The sequence below is a fragment of the Acinonyx jubatus genome, chromosome C1, assembly GCF_027475565.1.
Source record: "Acinonyx jubatus isolate Ajub_Pintada_27869175 chromosome C1, VMU_Ajub_asm_v1.0, whole genome shotgun sequence".
In the NCBI taxonomy this organism is placed as follows: domain Eukaryota; kingdom Metazoa; phylum Chordata; class Mammalia; order Carnivora; family Felidae; genus Acinonyx; species Acinonyx jubatus.
This window is the reverse complement of record NC_069381.1, coordinates 33695388-33714756: the sequence shown is the minus strand read 5'-3', so window position 1 is coordinate 33714756 and position 19369 is coordinate 33695388. Positions and strand designations below refer to the sequence as shown.

The 19369-nt window shown below is 55.9% G+C and overlaps 1 protein-coding gene across 11 annotated transcripts in view; it reads right to left on the bottom strand.

Moving 5' to 3' along the window:
- Nucleotides 1-19059, bottom strand: part of PTPRF (protein tyrosine phosphatase receptor type F) — an 88053-nt gene extending 68994 nt beyond the window's left edge. For 8 of the 11 annotated variants that reach the window (XM_053212812.1, XM_027059424.2, XM_053212837.1 and 5 more), the window contains exons 1-3: nt 18815-19058; nt 11032-11108; nt 4005-4140 (exon numbers count right to left, since the gene is read on the bottom strand). In XM_053212812.1, the coding sequence (XP_053068787.1) occupies nt 4005-4095 (91 nt within the window). In that variant the 5' untranslated portion in view covers nt 4096-4140; nt 11032-11108; nt 18815-19058. Of the gene's footprint in view, nt 1-4004; nt 4141-11031; nt 11109-18814 lie in introns of all 11 variants that reach the window. The other 3 variants (XM_053212831.1, XM_027059436.2, XM_053212814.1) reach the window with 2 other exon arrangements.
- Nucleotides 19060-19369: the final 310 nt, after the last annotated feature.

Below are 19369 nucleotides of genomic sequence, written 5' to 3'. Positions count from 1 at the left end.
GCTAGCTTGGACAGAGGGTGGGCACACTTCTGGGGCAGAGGGTGTTCAGCCAGCCAAGCCGGGCCACCCTGGAGGCTCGTCCACAGGGAGAGATGCACTGCTATTTTGTGCCTTCCCTGCAGAGCACATACACACACGTCCACACACGTGTACACGGAAGCAGAGAGCAGACACGCGGCCATGAGGGAGTGAGGGACAGCGAGGCAGGGGAGGGAGCTCCTGGAGAGGTGGATTTCCCAGGCCCTGAACCGCCTAATGAGCTGGGGACTCATTAACTCTGGCTCCTATGACCGTTCTTGGTGCCCTCCAGAGGGGAGCCTGCTCAGAGACAACCCCGGGCTCCCAGGGGACACACAGGGAGCCCCCAGGTCATGGCCCCAGATGCAGGGACCACATACTTGGTGCCAGGTGCCTCGAACATGTGACCTCAGTTAACCTTTCCAGGTAGGAATGACTACCCTTATTGTGCAATAGGAAAACAGGCCCAGAGAGAGAAAGCAACCTGCCAGAAGTGCCACAGAGGGCAGAGTCTAGGCAGGCCACCAGGTCCTACCTAGCCGGTGGCCCTGCCTCCCATAAGGCTGGCGGAGCAGGGGTATGACATGACAGACACACCCTCAGCTACTCAAGCCCCTGCCCTGACCCCATCTACCCCTCCAGCATCGGGCATCCTACTCCAGGCTCCTATGATTCCAAGTCACTAGGCTGTAACCAGGTCCTTGCTCAAACCTGATCACCTGTGCTGCATCCCTGCCTCTGTCCTATGCTATCCGGGAACAAAAGGGAGATGGTTTTCACTGTATCTCTTTCATGAGCTCCATGGAGAAGCCCAAGGGCCATCCCTATCCCCCCTTCCCCATCTTATCCCATTGTGCAACACCCACCATTAGCAAATATCCAGTCACTGTTCAGGGTTCCCTTCTTCCAGGAAGCCTCCCAACGCCCTTCCCAAGTGCTTAGATCACTACCTCTGTGCCAGTGCTGCCCCCCAACAGCACACACCGTAGTAACCCCCCACTGCATGTTCCAGAGGCAGGCCTGGGTGGCCACCTAGCACCTGACTTGCACGTTAGAGAAGGAGAAACCTCTTCCTGCTTGGGACCACCTCTAGTCCCCTACAAGCCTTCCCCTTGAGAAACCACAAAGACCTGGGCTGGGGGAGCTGCCCGCACCCCGCGTGCCTGGGTCTCCATCGGAGCTGAGTCGGCATTAACGCTGGGGCCTCTGGGCTAACTCTTGGCAGCTGCTTCTCCACCCCCCCTTCCCTCCGCTCCCCTCAGAGGCCAGGGCTCCCATTCATTTGTCTCGTTAAGAGGCCTATAGAAACACATTTGTCCGCTCCGCGCTTCACTGCTCCGGTCGTCAATTCTCTGGGGCGCCTGCCCTACCTTTTGCAGTAGCTCTGTCCACGTTTGCTCAGTCACCCCTGGCTAGAAGTCTCCTAAGCCCAGCCTAAGCCTGGTCACGGTGGGAGGGCTACAGATCCAAAAGCGTATGTAGCATGAAGCAGGTCTATAGGACAGACCCTGCTTCACAGGGCCAAGTCACAGCCCCCAACCCAGGCTCCCCTCCCATGGCTCTCTGTCTGGGAGCAGAGCCCCACTCACCCTATTTCAGCATCTCCAGCTGGTTCCTACTTTCAAGACCCTGCTCCTTGGGTTCTGGTTCTTAAGGACCAGCATGGAGGTTCTGGGACTCTGTTCTAAAAATTGTTTCGCTCTGTCCCCCAAGTAGCACATGACCCAGACTCCTGGAGGAAGTGATGGTTCCAAGTGTGTGGGAACTGGTCAGGTGGGAGGACAAGGAAGAGTGTTCCAAGCAGAGGGATCAGAAGGAACAGAGGCCCGGGGAACATATGAGTGACAGAAGTCAGCATGGCGGGAGCCTGGGGCGGGCGGCAGAGTGAAGGATGAGGTTGGCAGAGGCCAGAAAATGCAAAGCCTTGAGAAGCGTCGAGACCCCTAGGCTTGATCCTGAAGGCAACAGGGGAGGAGAGTGAGGGATTTTAAACTGAGCGGTGACACAGTCAGGCTTTCATTTTGCAACCTGACTCTTAGACTCCGGAAGGGAGAATGGATTATGAGGGAATGGAGGCAGGGAAGACATCAGGAGGCAGTTGCGTGCAAAAGCCCAAAAAAGAGCTGAGCGTGGCTTGGGTGAAGGCAGTGGAGAGGAAGGTGGATGCATTCCAGAGATGTTTAGAAGGGAGAAACAACAGAAGTTGGTGATGGATTAGATGTGCGGAATGAGACAGGGAGGAGGCCCTGGGCTCTGACTTGGGTGGCGGGGTGGGTGGTAATGCCATTCGCCAGGGGAGAGAACACAGAAGGAGGAACAGGTTTGGGGGGAATGAGGGTACACGTCAGGGCATGTTTGGTCTGAAGCAGGAGGGGAAGGCAGTTATTCTCCCAGGATGTGTTGTCTGAAAGTCCAGCTGGGCGGTCCTCCCTCTGCCCTCAAACTCCTGTCTGAAGGCCATGAGAGTGTCCGAGGTGAGGTCGGAGAGCAAGGACAGTATTTCAGTGTCTAAGGGCTACTGACCACACCTGACTGTTGACAAGCCTTTGCCTCCCCTGCCAACATCAGAGTCACACCCAGTGACTTCTACCCCAACCTGCCCCTGCAGGCTCAAGCTCTCCAGCAGCCTCAGCTAGGCCTGGAGATCACCCCCTGCCCCCAAACCCAGCCCTGCTTCTGCTTGCCCAGCCCTCCCTTGGCCTGCACCTCAAAGCTCCCACTCCCCCTCAGCCCCTGCCCCCAAGAGGAATGCCCTCCCCTTCCCCTGGCCCTACCAGCCCCACCAGGGCCCAGCGTCTGAGGACAAAGGGCGGGGCGCCCTAGTCCCACCCCTCTCCAGGATCTGGTCCTGAATAATTAATGAGCCATTAGGAGAAAGGGCCTGGGAGGGGCAAGGATAGAGATCTGTGCCCAGATACTTGGAGAGGGGGGTGAGGGAAGCCCTATGGCTTGCTGACCCCCAGGCTGATCCCGGGGTTGGCCCCTGGCCACCTCTGGGCTCCGGACAGGCTGGGAACAGCCCCTTTCCCCAGGGACCTTGGCTCCGACCTCACCCCTCCCTGTCAGTGTGCAGATTGGCTAAATCTGCCCTGTGCTCCGCCTCCCACCAGTAACCAAGCAGTGGTAACCATGGTGACGGGGCGGGCTGCGGCCAGTCTTGTAGTGCCAGGCAGGGGGAAGGGCGGCAGGAAAGGAAGGAAAGTTCAGAGTTGGGTTTGGGCAGGGGACAATTCCACTTCCGCCAGCGCGCGCGCGCGCCCACACACACACACACACACACACACACACACACACACACACACACAGGTCCACTGGAGCCCAGCATCCTGCTGGCCAGGTGCAATCTTCCCCAGATTCCCAACGCTGAGGGGCTGGTGGAAGGGGGATGCCCTTTTGCCTTGAAGGTGGTGGGGAAGGGGAAGGAGGGACTCAGTGTCCCTACATATGAATCCCAAGGGTCTAGCCCAGGGGAAGAGCTGTGGTGGCTCCGGCTTCTGATCTCTCCCTGGACCTGTGGACACATGTGGCATCCCATTCACACATCCATATAGATTCCTTGTGAGCCACCCCCCTATTCCCAGTCAACTCTGACATGGCTCACACTGTGTCTTTTGCACAGATCTGCAGTGGCAGGCACAGTACACGCCTGAGCATGTCACCCAATGACCACATGAATCTTGGACATGGCTCAGTCCCATCCCATAAAACAGGGGCATACTTAGACATGCCCCACCCCGCAGTGCCTTAAGGGACATGCAGGCATTTCACAGGATGCTCCCAGGAAGCATGAGGCTGGAGTACTTCTTGGGAGGGGGGGTTATCTAACTGAGAGGGCGATGTCTTTCTAGGACAGTACGAGGTCTAGGGAGATATCTAACTATCTTGCCTCTTGTAGTACCTGGTTGTGCCCCTCACCCTAGAATCTTGCTAGGAGGAGTGCCACCTTTTAACCTGGGAGATCCCGCACCATGAGGGGTCAGACTTACTGTCACCATGGGCACCTGCCACCAAACCAAGCATCACGAGTGCAGGCACAAGGGGTACCATCGTCTTCCCTGGGGCTGGCTCTGGGGCCATCCAGGGCTCTAGCACCACGGCCAGCCACAGCCCAGGACAATCAACCTGTGATAGAGAGAAGGGCAGAGCCAGTTAGCTGGTTTCCAACAATGTCCCTACTGCCCACCTACGCCACCTCCTCATCCCTACTCACCACCCAGACCCTGCTCTCCCTCACGGACCATCCAGAGTCTAGTTCAACAGACACCCCCACCCTCACCTTGGACTATGCAATGACCACCCAGACCCATAGAGCCCTGGCTCCTCACTGACTCCCCCTGCCCTTCCTCAGTGACCCCAAAGGTAATCCAAAAGTCACACTGTAGGGAGAGAGTACAAGAGGCCTTCAGGTCATTCTCTAAACCTGAGTAGGAGGGCAGGGGGCCACTGAGGCCAGAGGATGTATAGGGATGTTCTGTCCCAGACTGTGAGTTTCCAACTTGCCTCCATAAGGGGACAGGAAGAGGGAAACAGGATTGGACAGACACAGAGACACACAGGTGGAGACAGACAGACCAAGACAGAGAGCAGTGAGAAGGTAGGAGACCCATGCAGGCTAGTCCCTGGGGCACCCCATTGTCTCTTCTCTCCCCAGCAGGGAGGGAGGAGGCAGTAGGCCAGACCCCGCATGCTGAGCACGGGCCCCAAAGCACAGACTTGTTAGCAGCAGACAGGATCCACGTATTAGAGGCTCAAAGCCAAAGCCACAACCCGTCCAGGCTCGCCAGGACGCGCTCTTGACAAGTTGTAGATGCCCTGCCTGACCACCCTCGTCCTACCCAATTCCCATGGCACCTTCCCACTCCAAAAGGAAATCACAGGGAAGGCCCTATTGGCCAGGAATGGGGGGGGGTGGTGGCTGGACCCTCAGATTCCACCCACATCACCCTTGCTCCAGTGGCCCATTACAGATCAAACTTCAGGGAGCTGCTTGCTGAGAACTGCCTTCCAGGCTGAGACAGGCACCTGTGCACAGGGAAGACGGTGTTTGGGATTGGCTCAATGCCTCCAGGCCTTTACTCATAAGGTTCCTCAGCCAGGTGTGCCCTTCCCACTCTACCAGACACCTGTATGAAGCCTTCAGCATGGCCACACCATACGCTACAGATACACTGCTATCACTCCACAGGCCCAATGATGAGCTCTCTCCTATGTCCCCCCCAACCCAGGGGGTTTCAGGGGATCCCCAACAGCGTCCACTAGCACTGCTCACACCTTACTCTGAGCAGGTGGCTGGTGCCGTGAGAAGCCCCCCAGTAATGCTCTGAAAACACAACAGGACATAGAGGGGCAAGTGAGTGACAATGAATGCAGGGACTCTGGTGAGAGTCTTGATCAGATCCAGGTACTAGCTGACCCACAATGGTAACAGAATTTGCAAGGAAGGACAAGCCTGGTGAATGTGAAGGGGCAGGGCTCAAAGACGGCTCTGCTCCTTTCTGGAACTTGAACCCTAGTCTCAACTGGGACAGTCAGAGGTCCTAAGATCAGAGGGCGGTAGGTGAGCAAAGGTGCGAAGACAAAACAGGAAGGACTGTGAAGTGGGGTGGGGGCTGACCGCAAAAGGCAAAGGGAGGGAGATGTCCTTTGTCCCAAGATCTTGCTAAAAGTCTCAGATAGGAGCTGAGAAGTAAAAGCAAGAGAGCTGAAGGAGGCGTGATGGGCACCCAGCCCCATTCACACCGTACCTGGGGTTCCCACTCAGTGATCACAGAGCTCAGGTGGCTGAGGCTAGGAGAGAGGAAGTCCCTACCATGATGCCCCGTACGGCCAGTCTGGGATGCAGGTCCCATATCACTAAGGCCCTGTCTGAACTTGATCACCACAGCGCTGAGATGCAGCCATGAAACCTACAATAGAATTCAAGTTCTCGGCAGCCATTAGGCAGCCAGCTATCCGGACAGACTGCTACAGGGGCATGGCCCCCTGTCATAATCATCCTGTAGCCTGTGGTACAGATACCATGGATTTGCAGCTCAGTGATGCGTTGCACCAAAAAGACGGGGCCTAGTCCAGGTATCATATTTACAGATACCTGTAATACCATATTTACAGAGGTTTCATTCCCAGGTGCAAATATTCTGGGTGTGCACCCCCCCCCCCACCACACACACACCAGTGCAGACACCACAGGGGTACAACCCTCAGGAACACACAGCACGGGGAACAGATCTCCCTGGTAAAAACTAAAGGGGATAAAGCTACAAAGAAGAGATGTCATGGAGGTACAGGTATGCAGCACAATCAGAATGGGCTGTAGTTTTCCGGTGTGATTATCACAAAAGTACATCCCTGTATCGGCCTTGGTATAGTAATCACAGCACTGTAACTCCTAGGTGGAGAGGTCATGGAGGTGTAGCTGTCTGGTCCAGACATCACATGAGTGTAGACACAGGGTACAGACATCCTGGGGGTGCAACTCCCTAACAGCCTTTATAAGGATATCACTTCCCAATACATTATTGTACAGGTGTACCACTCCCCTACCCGGCATAGACATCATAGGGTATCAGTCCCCAGGACTGGTATTAAAGGGGTGTGAGTTCCCAGTACAGCCATCACAGGGGCACAACGCCAGAACAGTGTCATGTGGTACAGTCTAGGATGAGATTCCGGCCATGGGTGTCAGAGAATTTGAGCCTCTGGTAACCCCACCCCCAGGGTGACACTTATTTGGGGATTCCAAGGACCTCCCACGTATCTGAGTCTGGGATACTCAGCTCACTGTTCAGATACTGAAAGCAGGACAAAGGTTAGAGAAATTGAAAACAAAGACATCCCCTCCCCAAAGAGCTTCTCCTAGAGGTCCATGGACACAGGGACGTGGCTATACCCAGAGGCAGGGGACACGGGACACACAAACATGGACACATTCTTAGGGAACCACTCTGGCAACCACACAGCTGTCCAAGGCAAGGCCTCTCCATCACCAGCTGCTGGCAAGAGCAAACTGCTACCTACCCCAAACACTGGAAACAGAGCCTGCTCCCTCATCTGAGTCCTGGGTCCCTGGGCCTGACCTCGGTCTAGTCCTTGGCCCTGCCCCCCCACCCCCAGAATGCTCAGGGTCATCTATGGGCAGAAAGTGGGAAAGGAGCAGTGAGGCAGGACTGATGCTAACGTCGCTGGGGTTGCCGAGAATTCAGTGCAAGTGTGAAGAGCTGGGCGTCCACTTCCCCCAGCATGGCTGGGTGAGTCTGGGATGAGAACAAGGCCTGAGCCCTTGACATTAACTAAGGCTTGTCTCTGAAGTGCACTGTGGGCCACTGGTTCTCCCACACTGATGTACTTGGGCAGGAAAACAACTCCATACTGTATGACATTACAGAATATAATTGGATATGATTTTTCTACATTCAGAATGGTTTTAATATATCCTTTTTCCTTGCTACAGCAGTGTAAAGCTGCCAAATGCCCTTTCTTGGGAAGAACTGTCCGTTATTTCTCATATTTTGTTTTGGTGTTAAAAGGTCCTTTCTTGTATGCAATATGGGTGTTAGCAGATAGTGGTATTTTCCCATAATATCCTTACTTTGCAAAATAAAAAATTGCCATTCCCATGTCTGGCCCCCAAGTACTTTTGGAAAGTGTAGTAGTTTGTGAAATCGAAGAGCCTGGGAATCACTGCTTGGAGGAAAAAGGAAGGAGCAGGCACCACACCAAGCCACAAGATTCAAATAAGAACGTCATGGAAACGCATACAACACAGAGGCCATGTCACCTCTCCGCAGCCTGACCTAAGCACCCCTGCAACCTCAATGGGTGCCCCCAACTCCTGAGAGACCATGACGCCAGAGATGGGGGGGCGGGAGGGGCTCCCTGGCTAGAGAACAGCTGGGATCATTCATTCGGAGTCCTCTTCATGAATATGCAAACACAGATTGATTTGTTTCCCTTGGGCACGTGTTATTATTCAAAAATATTAATTAGTCTCCAAATACCACCTGTTCCTACAGCTCCCCCACCCCCAGACCAGGACCCCGGCTCCCAGGAGGCTGGGGCCCCAAAATGACATCAACAGGAGAAAGGATATTCAGGGCCCCCAGAGGGGTCAGCCAAGAGGAGAGACCAGTGCTTGGGCGAGAGGAGCCTGAGGGCAGGGAGAGCCAGGAGCCGTTCATGTTCAAAGCTGCAGGCGGCTAACCCAGCCCTTTTGTCATGTCCTGGACAGTTCACCGCGTGGCACTGCAGCAGCGGCCGCGGAGGCGGAAACAGGCCTTGTTACACTTGGGAAGGAAAACCAACGTGTTTCCAACTCTCACCAAACCGACCGCGGGATTATGACGGGAATAAATCAGTCTCAGCCTCGACCCCGGCCCCAGGGAGTGAGGCAGCCAGCAGCAGGCAGCTTCGCTCTGCCAGCCAGTTGGCCAGAGTCTGTGAGCACTGCCTGGCACAGCCCGCCCACTCTCTTACAGCCAGGCCCCCTGCCCTCTCAACAGCGCTCAGCTTCTTGGGCCCCTGGGGAATGGAGGGAGGAACTCAGGAAGAGCGTCCCAGAGTCTCTCCGGGTGGCACAACGTCCAGCAGAGGCTTAGCTCGGGGCAGAAGACCAAGGGGACCAGCAAAGGCACCTGCCTCCAGCTATCGCCCCTAACCTACCAGTCCTCCAATTTCCTTCCTGCGGCAGTGGAACCTCCCTGGGGTTAACACTCTCCAGAACCTGTAGACCTCTGCATTTGCTGTTCTCTCTCCTGGGAGGAATGCCCTTCTCCTGCCCCCAGCCACCTACTCACCCCTAAGAACTCAGCTCAAGCGACCCTCCCCAGTTTGGTGAAGACAGCAAGAGGTGGTGTAGACCAGTGGTTCTCAATCCAGGGTGATTCTGCATTCCCCTCCCCTCACCTCCATGGGATATCAGGCAATGTCTGGGGACATTTTTTACTGTCAAGACTGCAGGTGTGGGGGGGCAGGTGCCACTGGCATTCAGTGGGAAGATACAAGGAATGATGCTAGATATCTTACAGTAATAGGCCAGGCCCCCGCAACAAGGGATTGTCTGGTCCAAAACATCAATAGTATTGAGACTGAAAAACCCTGATGTAGACAGCAAGATCCTTTGCTGATATAGGCCAGGGCCTGCCCCGGAACCAGGTCTCCTATCAGCACCTTGGGCCCTGTACCTAAAGAGGCCTCAGCCTGGCTTAACTCTTCTACCAGCTGTGCCAGGGCCTCAGGATCTCAGGGCATCTTCTCTCCCTCAAAGTCAGCCCTGCCTCCAGAAGCCAGGCAGGCCTGCAGCACATCTCCTGCACCCCTTCACACATGCCATCAGCAAGCGGCCTCCCTAGAAGACAGAGAGCTCCACTTCCAGGCAACTCTTTCTGCTGAGGATGGGCTCCCAGGTAGGCCATACCCAGCTTCTGAGGATGGACAGGTGAAGGGACACATGGTACCTCCACCTCCACCTCCCCGTCTGCCCGGGGACCCAGCCTCCGCCACACGCTGTATATTGCCCCAGTGCCCATCTCACCATGCACAGGGCCTGGCCCGTAGCAGATACCCAGCACATGCTCAGTTCCTTTCCCTACCTAGCCCAGACCCATCTCTCATAACCCTCTTCATCAGCTGACCGTGCAGAACTATTCAGTGGGCCCTGCCGGGCCCTGAGCCAAGGGGCAGCCATGGGCTGTGCCTTCCAACAGCTTACAGAAGACGGTCCAACTAGAACTCATCCTCCCCAGCACTGCCCCTCTTCAGGTCCCCATCTCGGTGACAAGCACTACCAGCGACGTGGTCACCCAAGCCAGCCACTCCTCCTCAAATTCTCTCTTTTCTTCACCCCATTCACTCAACTGGTCAGTAAGTTTGAATCTGCACTGCCTCCACTCCGACCTCCACGTGTCAGTAAGACCTCAGGAGTGCATACCTCTTTAGGGGGTTTCCGCCCTCAGATTTCTCCCAGTTCACCCTGCACACAAACCAATGCCCCAGGCAAGCTTATAAAAATGCAAGGTGATCGTGGCCCTCAAGCACATTTTGCTGCTTGATTACATAGCAGACACACAGATAATGTTTCAGGACTGAACGGACGGGCAAATGGAGAGATGTTGCTTCTCTGCTTAGGAACCTTCAGTGTCGGGGCGCCTGGGTGGCTCAGTTAGTTAAGCATCTGACTTCAGCTCAGGTCACGATCTTATGGTTTGTGAGTTCGAGCCCCACATCGGGCCCTGTGCTGACAGCTCAGAGCCTGAAGCCTGCTTTGGATTCTGTCTCCCGCTCTCTGCCCCTCCTCCCCCGCTCATGCTCTGTCTCTGTCTCTCTCTCCAAAATAAATAAACATTTAAAAAAAAAAAAAAAAGAACCTTCTGTGTCTCCATATGACCCTCAGGAAAAAGTCTAGAGTCTTAGCCAACATCCACGGCTCCCCGTGCTCTGTCTCCCAACCCAACCCACCTGCTCTATGCGGTGGCAGAAAGACGAGAGGAGAAGTGGACCTGAAAAAGATAAGGAGGTGCCCCAGATCCTGGAGGTACCTTGTTCCTTCTACCACAACCTACAGTTGATGGGAACAGACTTCCCTACAGAAACATGGTGACTGAAAAAGCAGACAGTTCCTAGTGGAAGTCCCAGAATGTCACCCAGAAGCCTATTTCACACCTACAGCAGCTGACGAGCTGTATGTATATCACTCCCCACCCACCTCCATCAACCATTCTGGCCAGAAACCCAGGCACCATCCTGGACACCTCCCCTCCTTTCGCATGCCCCACATTCAGTCCTGCACCATGTCCTGTCTCCTCCACGTCCCGAAACAGCACTCACATCCCTTCTCTCCACGTCCATCACCACCTCCCTTCACCGTCGCTCAGCCATATGCACACTGGACCATGTCACGTCCCGAGTGGCAACGCTTCCATGGCTCGCCACCAGTCTCCATCACAATCTGAGCTGCTCGGCCTGGCCCACAGGACCCCTCTGTGCCCTGGCCCCCGCCACCTCTTGGGGCACACCCACCAGGTCTCTGCTTGCTCACACCAGTCACTCTTGGACAACCAGCACCGAGGGCAGGGCACCAGGGTCTCCGCTCCTTCCTAGAGAGAGAGGAAAGGATGAGAAAACACCAAGAATTTCATCACAGCATAGTATACACTGACACAAAAAAAAACCATGCAGAATTTGCTGTTTATGGAACAACAACAACAACAACAACAAAGCAGGCGTCGAAACTTTGTGCAGGACAATCCCCATTTAGTAAAAATGCCCATCTCTTCACTCAGTTACTCTTTTCAGTACTCCCGAGCATCTACTAGTGTGCTGGGCTTTCTTCCGGGAACCCAGCATACAGCAAACAACACAAACTGAGACCCCCCACCTCAGTAGTAACACTTGTGTCTGAACCCTCCGGGCACCCCTCCAGCTACCCCTCCAGCGGAGCCCAGGCCCCGCCCACCTCCGCACCTGCCAGCCAACCACAAGAACTTCCCCCTCTGATCCTCAAATGTGCGCTCTCTAGCCTGCCAGTGCCTGCAACATGTTGCCCACACTCTTGTGCCAAGTACCCCTTAGACATCAGAGCCAATGGCACTTTCTCAGGAAGGCCTTCCATGATGTCCCAGACTACACGCCTGGACCTTGCCTAGGAGCAGTGACCACCAATGTGAGGAATTATTTTTTTATACAATTGTTGCAGGGTCACGGAGTCATGACCACGAGCCTGGTGTGTGCCTGGCCCCAATTCCATATCCCCAGCGCTCAGCAGAGAGCAGGCACACAGTAGATGCTTCATTAGGACACGATGAACGAGTGCATGGATGCATGAATGAGTTCACAGAAAACACCCCAGCTTCGGAGAACCACACCAGCATACGTACGGCCTTCAAAGAAACTTCCGAAGCAATATTTATTTTTGCTTTTCTGCTTCTCTGTAATGTTTTAAATGAAGGTGTGCCCCCTGGATGCCTCCTCTGCTGGCACATACACAGCCATGCGGCCCATCTCTTCCCTCTAGAACGATGACTGAGCCCCCACCAGGGTAGGCACCCTCCTGAGTGGGGTGAGGGCTGAACACACACCACCTCACCACAGCTCAGCGACCTGGCACCACTGGGGCCCACTCGACACAGGACGCACGTCACAGTGGGTTTCTCTTCGGCCTCACACCTCCACATGCACAGTGATAACCACGATACACAGCAATTCTCCCGAGACTCCTCCCAAAATGGGCACTCAGGGATGGGGGTCAGGGAGTGCCCTCACCAACTCTGAGCCAGCCTCCCGCACCTGGGAATTGTCCTCACTTGAGATTGACCACCTTTGGCAACATGGGGGATGTCCTTGGAAGGCCCATCATATCTGACCAAGACAGGCCTCGCCAACCCAGTACTGTCTCAGGCTGACCCTGCAGCACACTCTCTCTGGCCTCCATTGCCCCCTGCCCGTGCCAGTACCAGCAGCTCCGGCCCTCAGGAGGGCCGCCAGCCTCCCTGCCCTAGTCCACTGAGTTTCCACAATGTTCCCTGTGGCCGCTGCTCCCAACACACAGGCTGCTGGGCGAGTCTGGGCAGAAAAACCAGCTTCCATGTCCCAAACTCCAAGGCCGGTTTGTCTGGGGACGCCTGCCTTGTGGTACCAAATGTGAGGCTACTGGCTCCACCGTTGCTCAGGGACCGTGGGACAGAGGGACAGAGTCTGAGGCAGAGAATGGGGAGGGTCCCTAAGCCAGCTGGCTCTAGTGCCATGCCCGAGGCCATGCCAGGATGGACCTACACTGAGCAGGAGTCACACCTGAGAAGAGATGTGTGTCCAAAGTGGCCTGGAGGTGGGTCAGAGAACAAAGAAAACAGGCACAGACAAAACTCTGCACGTGGAAAGACCTTCAAGTACACGGAACAGCACCAGGGCAGGATTCTGGAACAGCCAGGATAGCACCTGGTACCACACCAGTCCAAGATCAAACCGGACTCAAAACAACCTAGACAGGCAATCAGAATTGACCAGCAGCAGCTCCCAGAACCACTCCAGACTCACCCAGGGACACACCTAGATCACAACCACCAGACACACCCGGAAAGCCAACTAGAAAGCTACTCAGTGAGGACCTGACTGGTACTGAGCCCAAGTCTGCAATCGCTGGAAAGGCCTCAGAAGTGGTGAGGCTGGCAGCAACGACCAGGATCAGGTAAGAGGCCTTGGCACCAATGCAGGGCTGGCCCCCAGGAGGCCTCTTGGTCACCTGCCACACCTGGAACCCAGCCTGGCAGCAGGACCAGGAGCAAGCTGAAATCAGAGGAGCACAGGCACTGGGGGCCCTCCAGAGCAGCTCCCCGGCAGGCCCTAGGACTACCAGGAACAGTCCCCGGAAGCAGCAGCTAGACCAACGCCAAGGATCTCGGCTCAGGTCATGATCTCACCGTCGTGGGACAGAGCCGTCGTCGGGCTCTGCGCTGATGGTGTGCAGCCTGCTTGGGATTCTCTCTCTCCCTCTCTCTAGCCCTCCCCCACTTGTGCACGCGCTTTCTCTCTCTCAAAATAAATAAATTAACTTAAAAAAAAAAACTTTAGGGGCGCCTGGGTGGTTCTGTTGGTTAAGTGTCCGACTTCAGCTCAGGTCATGATCTCGCGGTCCATGAGTTCAAGCCCCGCGTCAAGCTCTGTGCTGACAGCTCAGAGCCTGGAGCCTGCTTCTGATTCTGTGTCTCCCTCTCTCTCTGCCCCTCCCCCGTTCATGCTCTGTCTCTCTCTGTCCCAAAAATAAATAAACGTTAAAAACAAACAAACAAACAAACAACCAAACTTTAAAACAATGCTGAGGAGCAAAAACCGCTGTTCTCAGATCTGGAGGTTGGGGACACAAAGAGACTGGTGCATCTGGACCTCAGACACAGAACCTCATTAGACACCCAGGGCCCAGGTGGGGTGGTGGAAATGGGGAACTGAGAGTGCTGAGGCCTCTAGTGTTCTCATACCAGCCCACCAGAAGGTCAAATACACCTGAGCAATACACACAATCCCAGAGATGATGACAAGGGCAGAAGGCTAGGGGCCAGGCACTCTCCTTGCTGAGCTCCCCCAACCTGCGAACCTCAGCTCAAAATTGCAGTTACTTTAGGCGAGCAGGTGCCCTAATCTTAACAAGGTATTGTTTTACTTATTTTTAAATTTATTATTTTATTTTATTTTCAAGGTTTATTTATTTTTGAGATAAGGAGAAAAAGAGGGTGCAGGCGGGGTGAGGAAGGCACAGAGAGAGAGGGAGACAGAGGATCCACAGCAGGCTCCATGATGACAGCAGAGAGCCCGATGCAGGGCTCGAACCCAAGAACTGTGAGATCATGACCTGATCATGACCGAAGTCAGATGCTTAACCAACTGAGCCACCCAGGCGCCCCTATTTATTTTTTTAAAGTTTATTTATTTTGAAAAAGAGAGCATGAGCGTGAGTGGGGGAGAGGCAGAGAGAAGGAAAGAGAGAATCCCAAGCAGGCTCCTCACTGATAGAGGGGCTTGAACTCATGAACTGTAAGATCATGAGCTGAGCCAAAACCAAGAGACAGACACCTAACCGCTTAACCGACTGAGCCACCCAGGCTCCCCGTACAAGGTATTGTTTTAAAGGCCACCCCCACCCCCAATTCTGATGGGGGTGGGTTTGCACCCACTATTAACGACTGCTGATACCGTTGAGACACCATTGCTTACTAGATGCCAGGCCCTGTTCTAAGCACTTCTTGCATATTCGACCTTAATCCTCATAACAACACACGGCATGGAATTGTCTTAGGCCCACTTGACAGAGGAGAAAATGGACTCAGAGGTGTTAAGCAACTCGCTCAAGGTCACACTGCTAGTAACAGAGTGGCACCCCAACAGTTAGGAACCAGAACCCACACAACCCACTGAGATTGTGGGCTCCTGATGAGCACAGCTCAGCACGCTCTCAGAGAACTCTCTGTCCTTCCTCTGGCCCAGGTTTCTCTCCCAAACTCCAGATCCTCACACCAAGCCCCCTCCTGGATGTCTCCCCTTCCCCCACTGGACCTCAAATGCCCCAAGCATCTCAAAGACAAGGCACCCAACCATGAGCTTGTTATCTGCCCCCCCAATCTCCCTCTCCTCCCCAAGTTCCCAGCTCAGTGAACCTGCAGGGCCTTCAGTAAAGGCCTCACCCAGTCACTCCCAGGAACCCAGACCCCTTCCTCTTCCTCTTCCCCACCCCCACATCCAATAAATCATCCTGTCCTGATAAAGGTGCCTTCTGAATCGCTCCATGCTACTCCCCTATCTAAGACACCATCACCTCTCACCTGATTTCCTCCTCAATGGGCATCGTGGGATGTGTGGGTCCATCCGCTTCCCATAGCCACAGAATCCTCTTCGGGAAACATCTGATCATAGCACATTCCACACCCCCTACCCAAGCTTTAAATCTTTGGCGGCTCCCTTCTCCCTTCTGTGTTCTCAAAGTAAAGTCACAGCTATTTAAAACAGGGCATTAAAGGCCCTCTGATCTGCTGTATCTTGGAATACGTCAAGACCTCTGAGTCTTTACCCACACTATTCTTTTCTGCCCGGAGTGCTCTTTCTTCAGCTGGAAAACTCCTGTTCATTCCTCAAAACTCACTTCAGATAGCCCCTTCTTGGGCTCTTCTGGGACTCACCTCACTTTGACCCTTGAAGTCTCTCTTGCCTCATATGGAAGCAGCTCATCCAACCTTGTAACTTCGGCTCAGAATTGTAGCTGCTTTAGATGAGCTGATGCTGGGCTCAACCACAGCAGTTCCTAAGGGGTGGGCTGCCTCTTCCAAAAGCTCCTAGTCCCATAGGAAGCAGGGCAGCTTGGCTGAAAGTGCCTAGCCCAGTGTCTGGCACACAGTCGGCAATCAATAAGAGTCTAGTGAATTGCTCTGCATTCCCATGATGCAATCTGTTCCCCCAGGACCATGAGCTTCTCAAGGGCAGGGCCCTGGCTGCAAGCTTGGCCCAAGCACACAGCAGTGTCAGTCATACAAGAAGGGACTGCCACTGCTGATTATGCACTGCCACACATCTCCCTTGGATTCTCACAACAGCCTTGGGACCAATCAAGGTTGGACGAGCTGCCCCATTTCACAGGGGGGGAAAACTGAGACCTGGGAAGGAACAAGCTAGAAAGTGGAGAAACTGTGACATGTCTCAGCCTCTATCAAAGAGCTGTGGGGCCCACTTGAGGGTCCTCAACACTGAACTCCCAGTTAGGGCTGACGGAAGAGCTTACAGACCACAAATTGCCAGGGCCAGCATTTTGCTGCATATCAATACAATTCCCAAGAAAAGCTCTTCAGTCATCTACTCTTACTGCAGCCATCCCTCTCCAACTGCTCCATCAGCCCCCAAATCAACACCCCCAACACCACCCCCATGCTCACAGTGTGAACAAGGCTGAACAGAGGAAAGGTCAGGAGCTGCAGGGCAAAGAGCAAGAAGGAAGGAATAATATTAAAACAATGCCCTCATTAAAGGAAAGAAAAAAGGGAAGAGGAAGAACAACTGGAAAAGAAAACAAAACTACAGACACATTTCAAATAATAAGGGGGAAACTGAGCCAGCCAAAAAGTGCAAGAAAGTGTGTGCAGGAGAGTTCAAAATTCTGTGGGCGTGCACATACACACGATTCCTAGGGATGTGCAAAGAGGTGCTGTGAGGGCACAAGCAAACAGAGTGGTGCATGGCCATGCGAGCACAGTAGATTTCTGAGCTCCGGCTGCTGTGCAGGCCCAGGTGTGCAAGTGTGAGGGCAAGAAGGCAAGTGGATGTGGGGGGGGGGGGTTGAGTGTAGGAATGATGGTAGAAGGGTGTGTGTGTGTGTGTGTGTGTGTGTGTGTGTGTGGCCTGTGCCTGAGGCTGCGGATGTTGGGGGCTGTGCTTGGGGAGTTACACCTTCTCCTTCTCGAAGCCTTAGGCTCATTCATATAATCAGTGAAAAACAGGGATTTTCTTGCTCCCTGAAGCAAGAGTTAATAAGGTGCCAAGCATAGAATTTTCTAAGATTTCCTCCCAGAACCCTCTTCTGGATCCCATCAGATCTCTGATGTCTCCCAAAGGATCTCTCAGCAGAGCTCTTCCCTTCCCGGGGGATCTCCCACCATTGAGGATCCCCCAGAAAGACCCTCCTGAATCTTTTTCTAGGCCTACCACCCCAGTGCACTTCCCAGGATTTTCTGGCCAGATTCCGCACCAGGTCACTCTGGATCCCTGCCCTTGTCTATTCAGGAGCCAAAGTGGAGCCTTCATCACCAACACTCAGCAGTCCAGCTTCCCAGGCTCTGCCTGGCTGCCCCCAGGGGAATCCAGAGAATCCCCTCCTGCTGGAGGGCTCCCAGCTCAGGTACAGGGCTCCCACCCCCAACCTGCTCCAACTTGGGGGGGTGCCCTGCACTGCGGGGGGGGGGGGGGGTGGATGTTGAAATGGGGAGAAAGGCTAGCCCCTCCCCCACCCTAGGGTGGAAAAACCAGAGAGGCAGCATTCCAGAGAAATGAGGAGGGGGCCTAGCAGAGGGCGCACAGAGATTATGGTCAAGTGGGAGACAGAGACACCAAGAAACTAATAGGAGACACGAGAGAGAGACCTGGAGAGAGAGACTCAGAGATGGGGGAGGGAGCACAGAGAGCCCTGGGAAGAAAAAACAGAGACCCAGGAAGAAAGAACAGAGAGACCCGAGGAGAGAGAACAGAGAGATCCGGCACGGGAGGACAGAGAGACCCGGGTAGAAAGAACAGAGAGACCCGGGAGAGAGAACGGCGAGACCCAGGGCGGGAGAACGGAGAGATCCGGGGAGCGAACCACAGACAGCAGGAGAGACCCAGGGGCTGCGGGGGGGTGAGACTGGGAGGCAGTGACACAGGGAGACAGAGATACAGAGACACTGAAGGGCATTGAGACCAAGGCACGGAGGAAAACAGAAAGCAGCTGAGACTGAAACGTGGGCACAGCGATGAGGACCGGGGCACACCAAGACGAGACGGGACGGGACGGGACGCGGGCGGCGACTGAGTGAACTTTCCGGAGCCGGTCCGAGTGGACACGTCCTCACGGGACAGGTCGCTCCGGGGCCTTCAGGTCGTTGCACCAGGGTGGGGGTGGGCACAGTCCGCCAGGCCTCTCCCCTGCCCACGCCGGCGACCGAGGCTGGCGGGGGGGGGGGGGGGGGTGCTCCAAACTCGCGCCCGGCAAACCCCGGGCCCGCACGTGCGCCAGGGCGGCGAGCGAGACGGGGGCGCGTCGGCTGCGGATCCCCTGCCGGCTGGGAGGGGGCGCCTGTGCGGCGGGGGCGGGGGCGCGGCCTGGACCCGCCCGGGGCTGGGGTAGCGGTGGGTGGCGGTGAGAGGTGGAGGGCCGCCCCCGGAGCGCGGCCACGCCGGCGGGGGGAGATGAAGCGGGACCGAGAACGGGGAGCACAAATGCAAAGGGAAACTTTGCACTGGGGGCGCGCGGGCTGCGGCTCAGGTGCGGCGCGGAGGGCGGGGAGGAGGGGGGCGGCGAGGGGCGGCGAGGGGCGGCGAGGACCTAGCCAGCCGGCGGCGGGGGGGTGGGGGGGCGCGTCTGCCGCGGGGTAAGCGCGGGGAGGAGCCGCCAGGCTCGGGGCGGGGGGGGGGGGGGGGGCGCCCAGCCGAGGCTGCGGGCGCGGCAGGTGGGGGCGCGGCCCGGCCTAAGCGGCGCCTCCAGCCCCGCTCGGAAGACGCGAGGAACGGGGAGAGGGCGGGGGGAGTGGGGAAGGAACGGATGCGAAGGGGGCTGTAGGGGGGCCCGGGGGTCACTCACCGCGAATCCAGGGGCCGTCGGTCCGCATGTCCCCCCCCCAAAACACACAAGCCGCTGGGGCCGCTGATCCCGCTGCTCTTCTGCCGCCGCCGCCAACGCCGGGTCTTACTCCCGCCACCGCCGCCCGAGCCGGAGCCGGAGCCCGAGGTGGAGCAGGAGCCGGAGCCGGAGCCGGAGCCGCCGCCTCTGCCGACGCCGCCGCCACCGCTCCCGCCGCTCCCGCGCCAGCTCCAGCCGCGCGCCCCCGCTCGCGCCCGCGCCCGCGCCCCTGCCCCTGCCGTGCGCGTCCCCGGCGCCGCCCCTCCCCTCGTGCACTCTCGCTCGTAGAGCTGTGGAGCCGCGTAGGCCCAGCGAGGCCACAACCCAACCCTAAGTCTAAACGGACTGGAACTCCAATATTGGACCAGAACCTCGGTTGTGAGCAAGGACAGACCCAAACTCCCATACGAAGTCCATATCCTACTAGTGCCTCCCAGTCCTTACTATGAACCGGATACTACTCTTGGACCCCATTTCCTTCCTCTACAAATATGCACCTGATAGTGAGCCCAGACC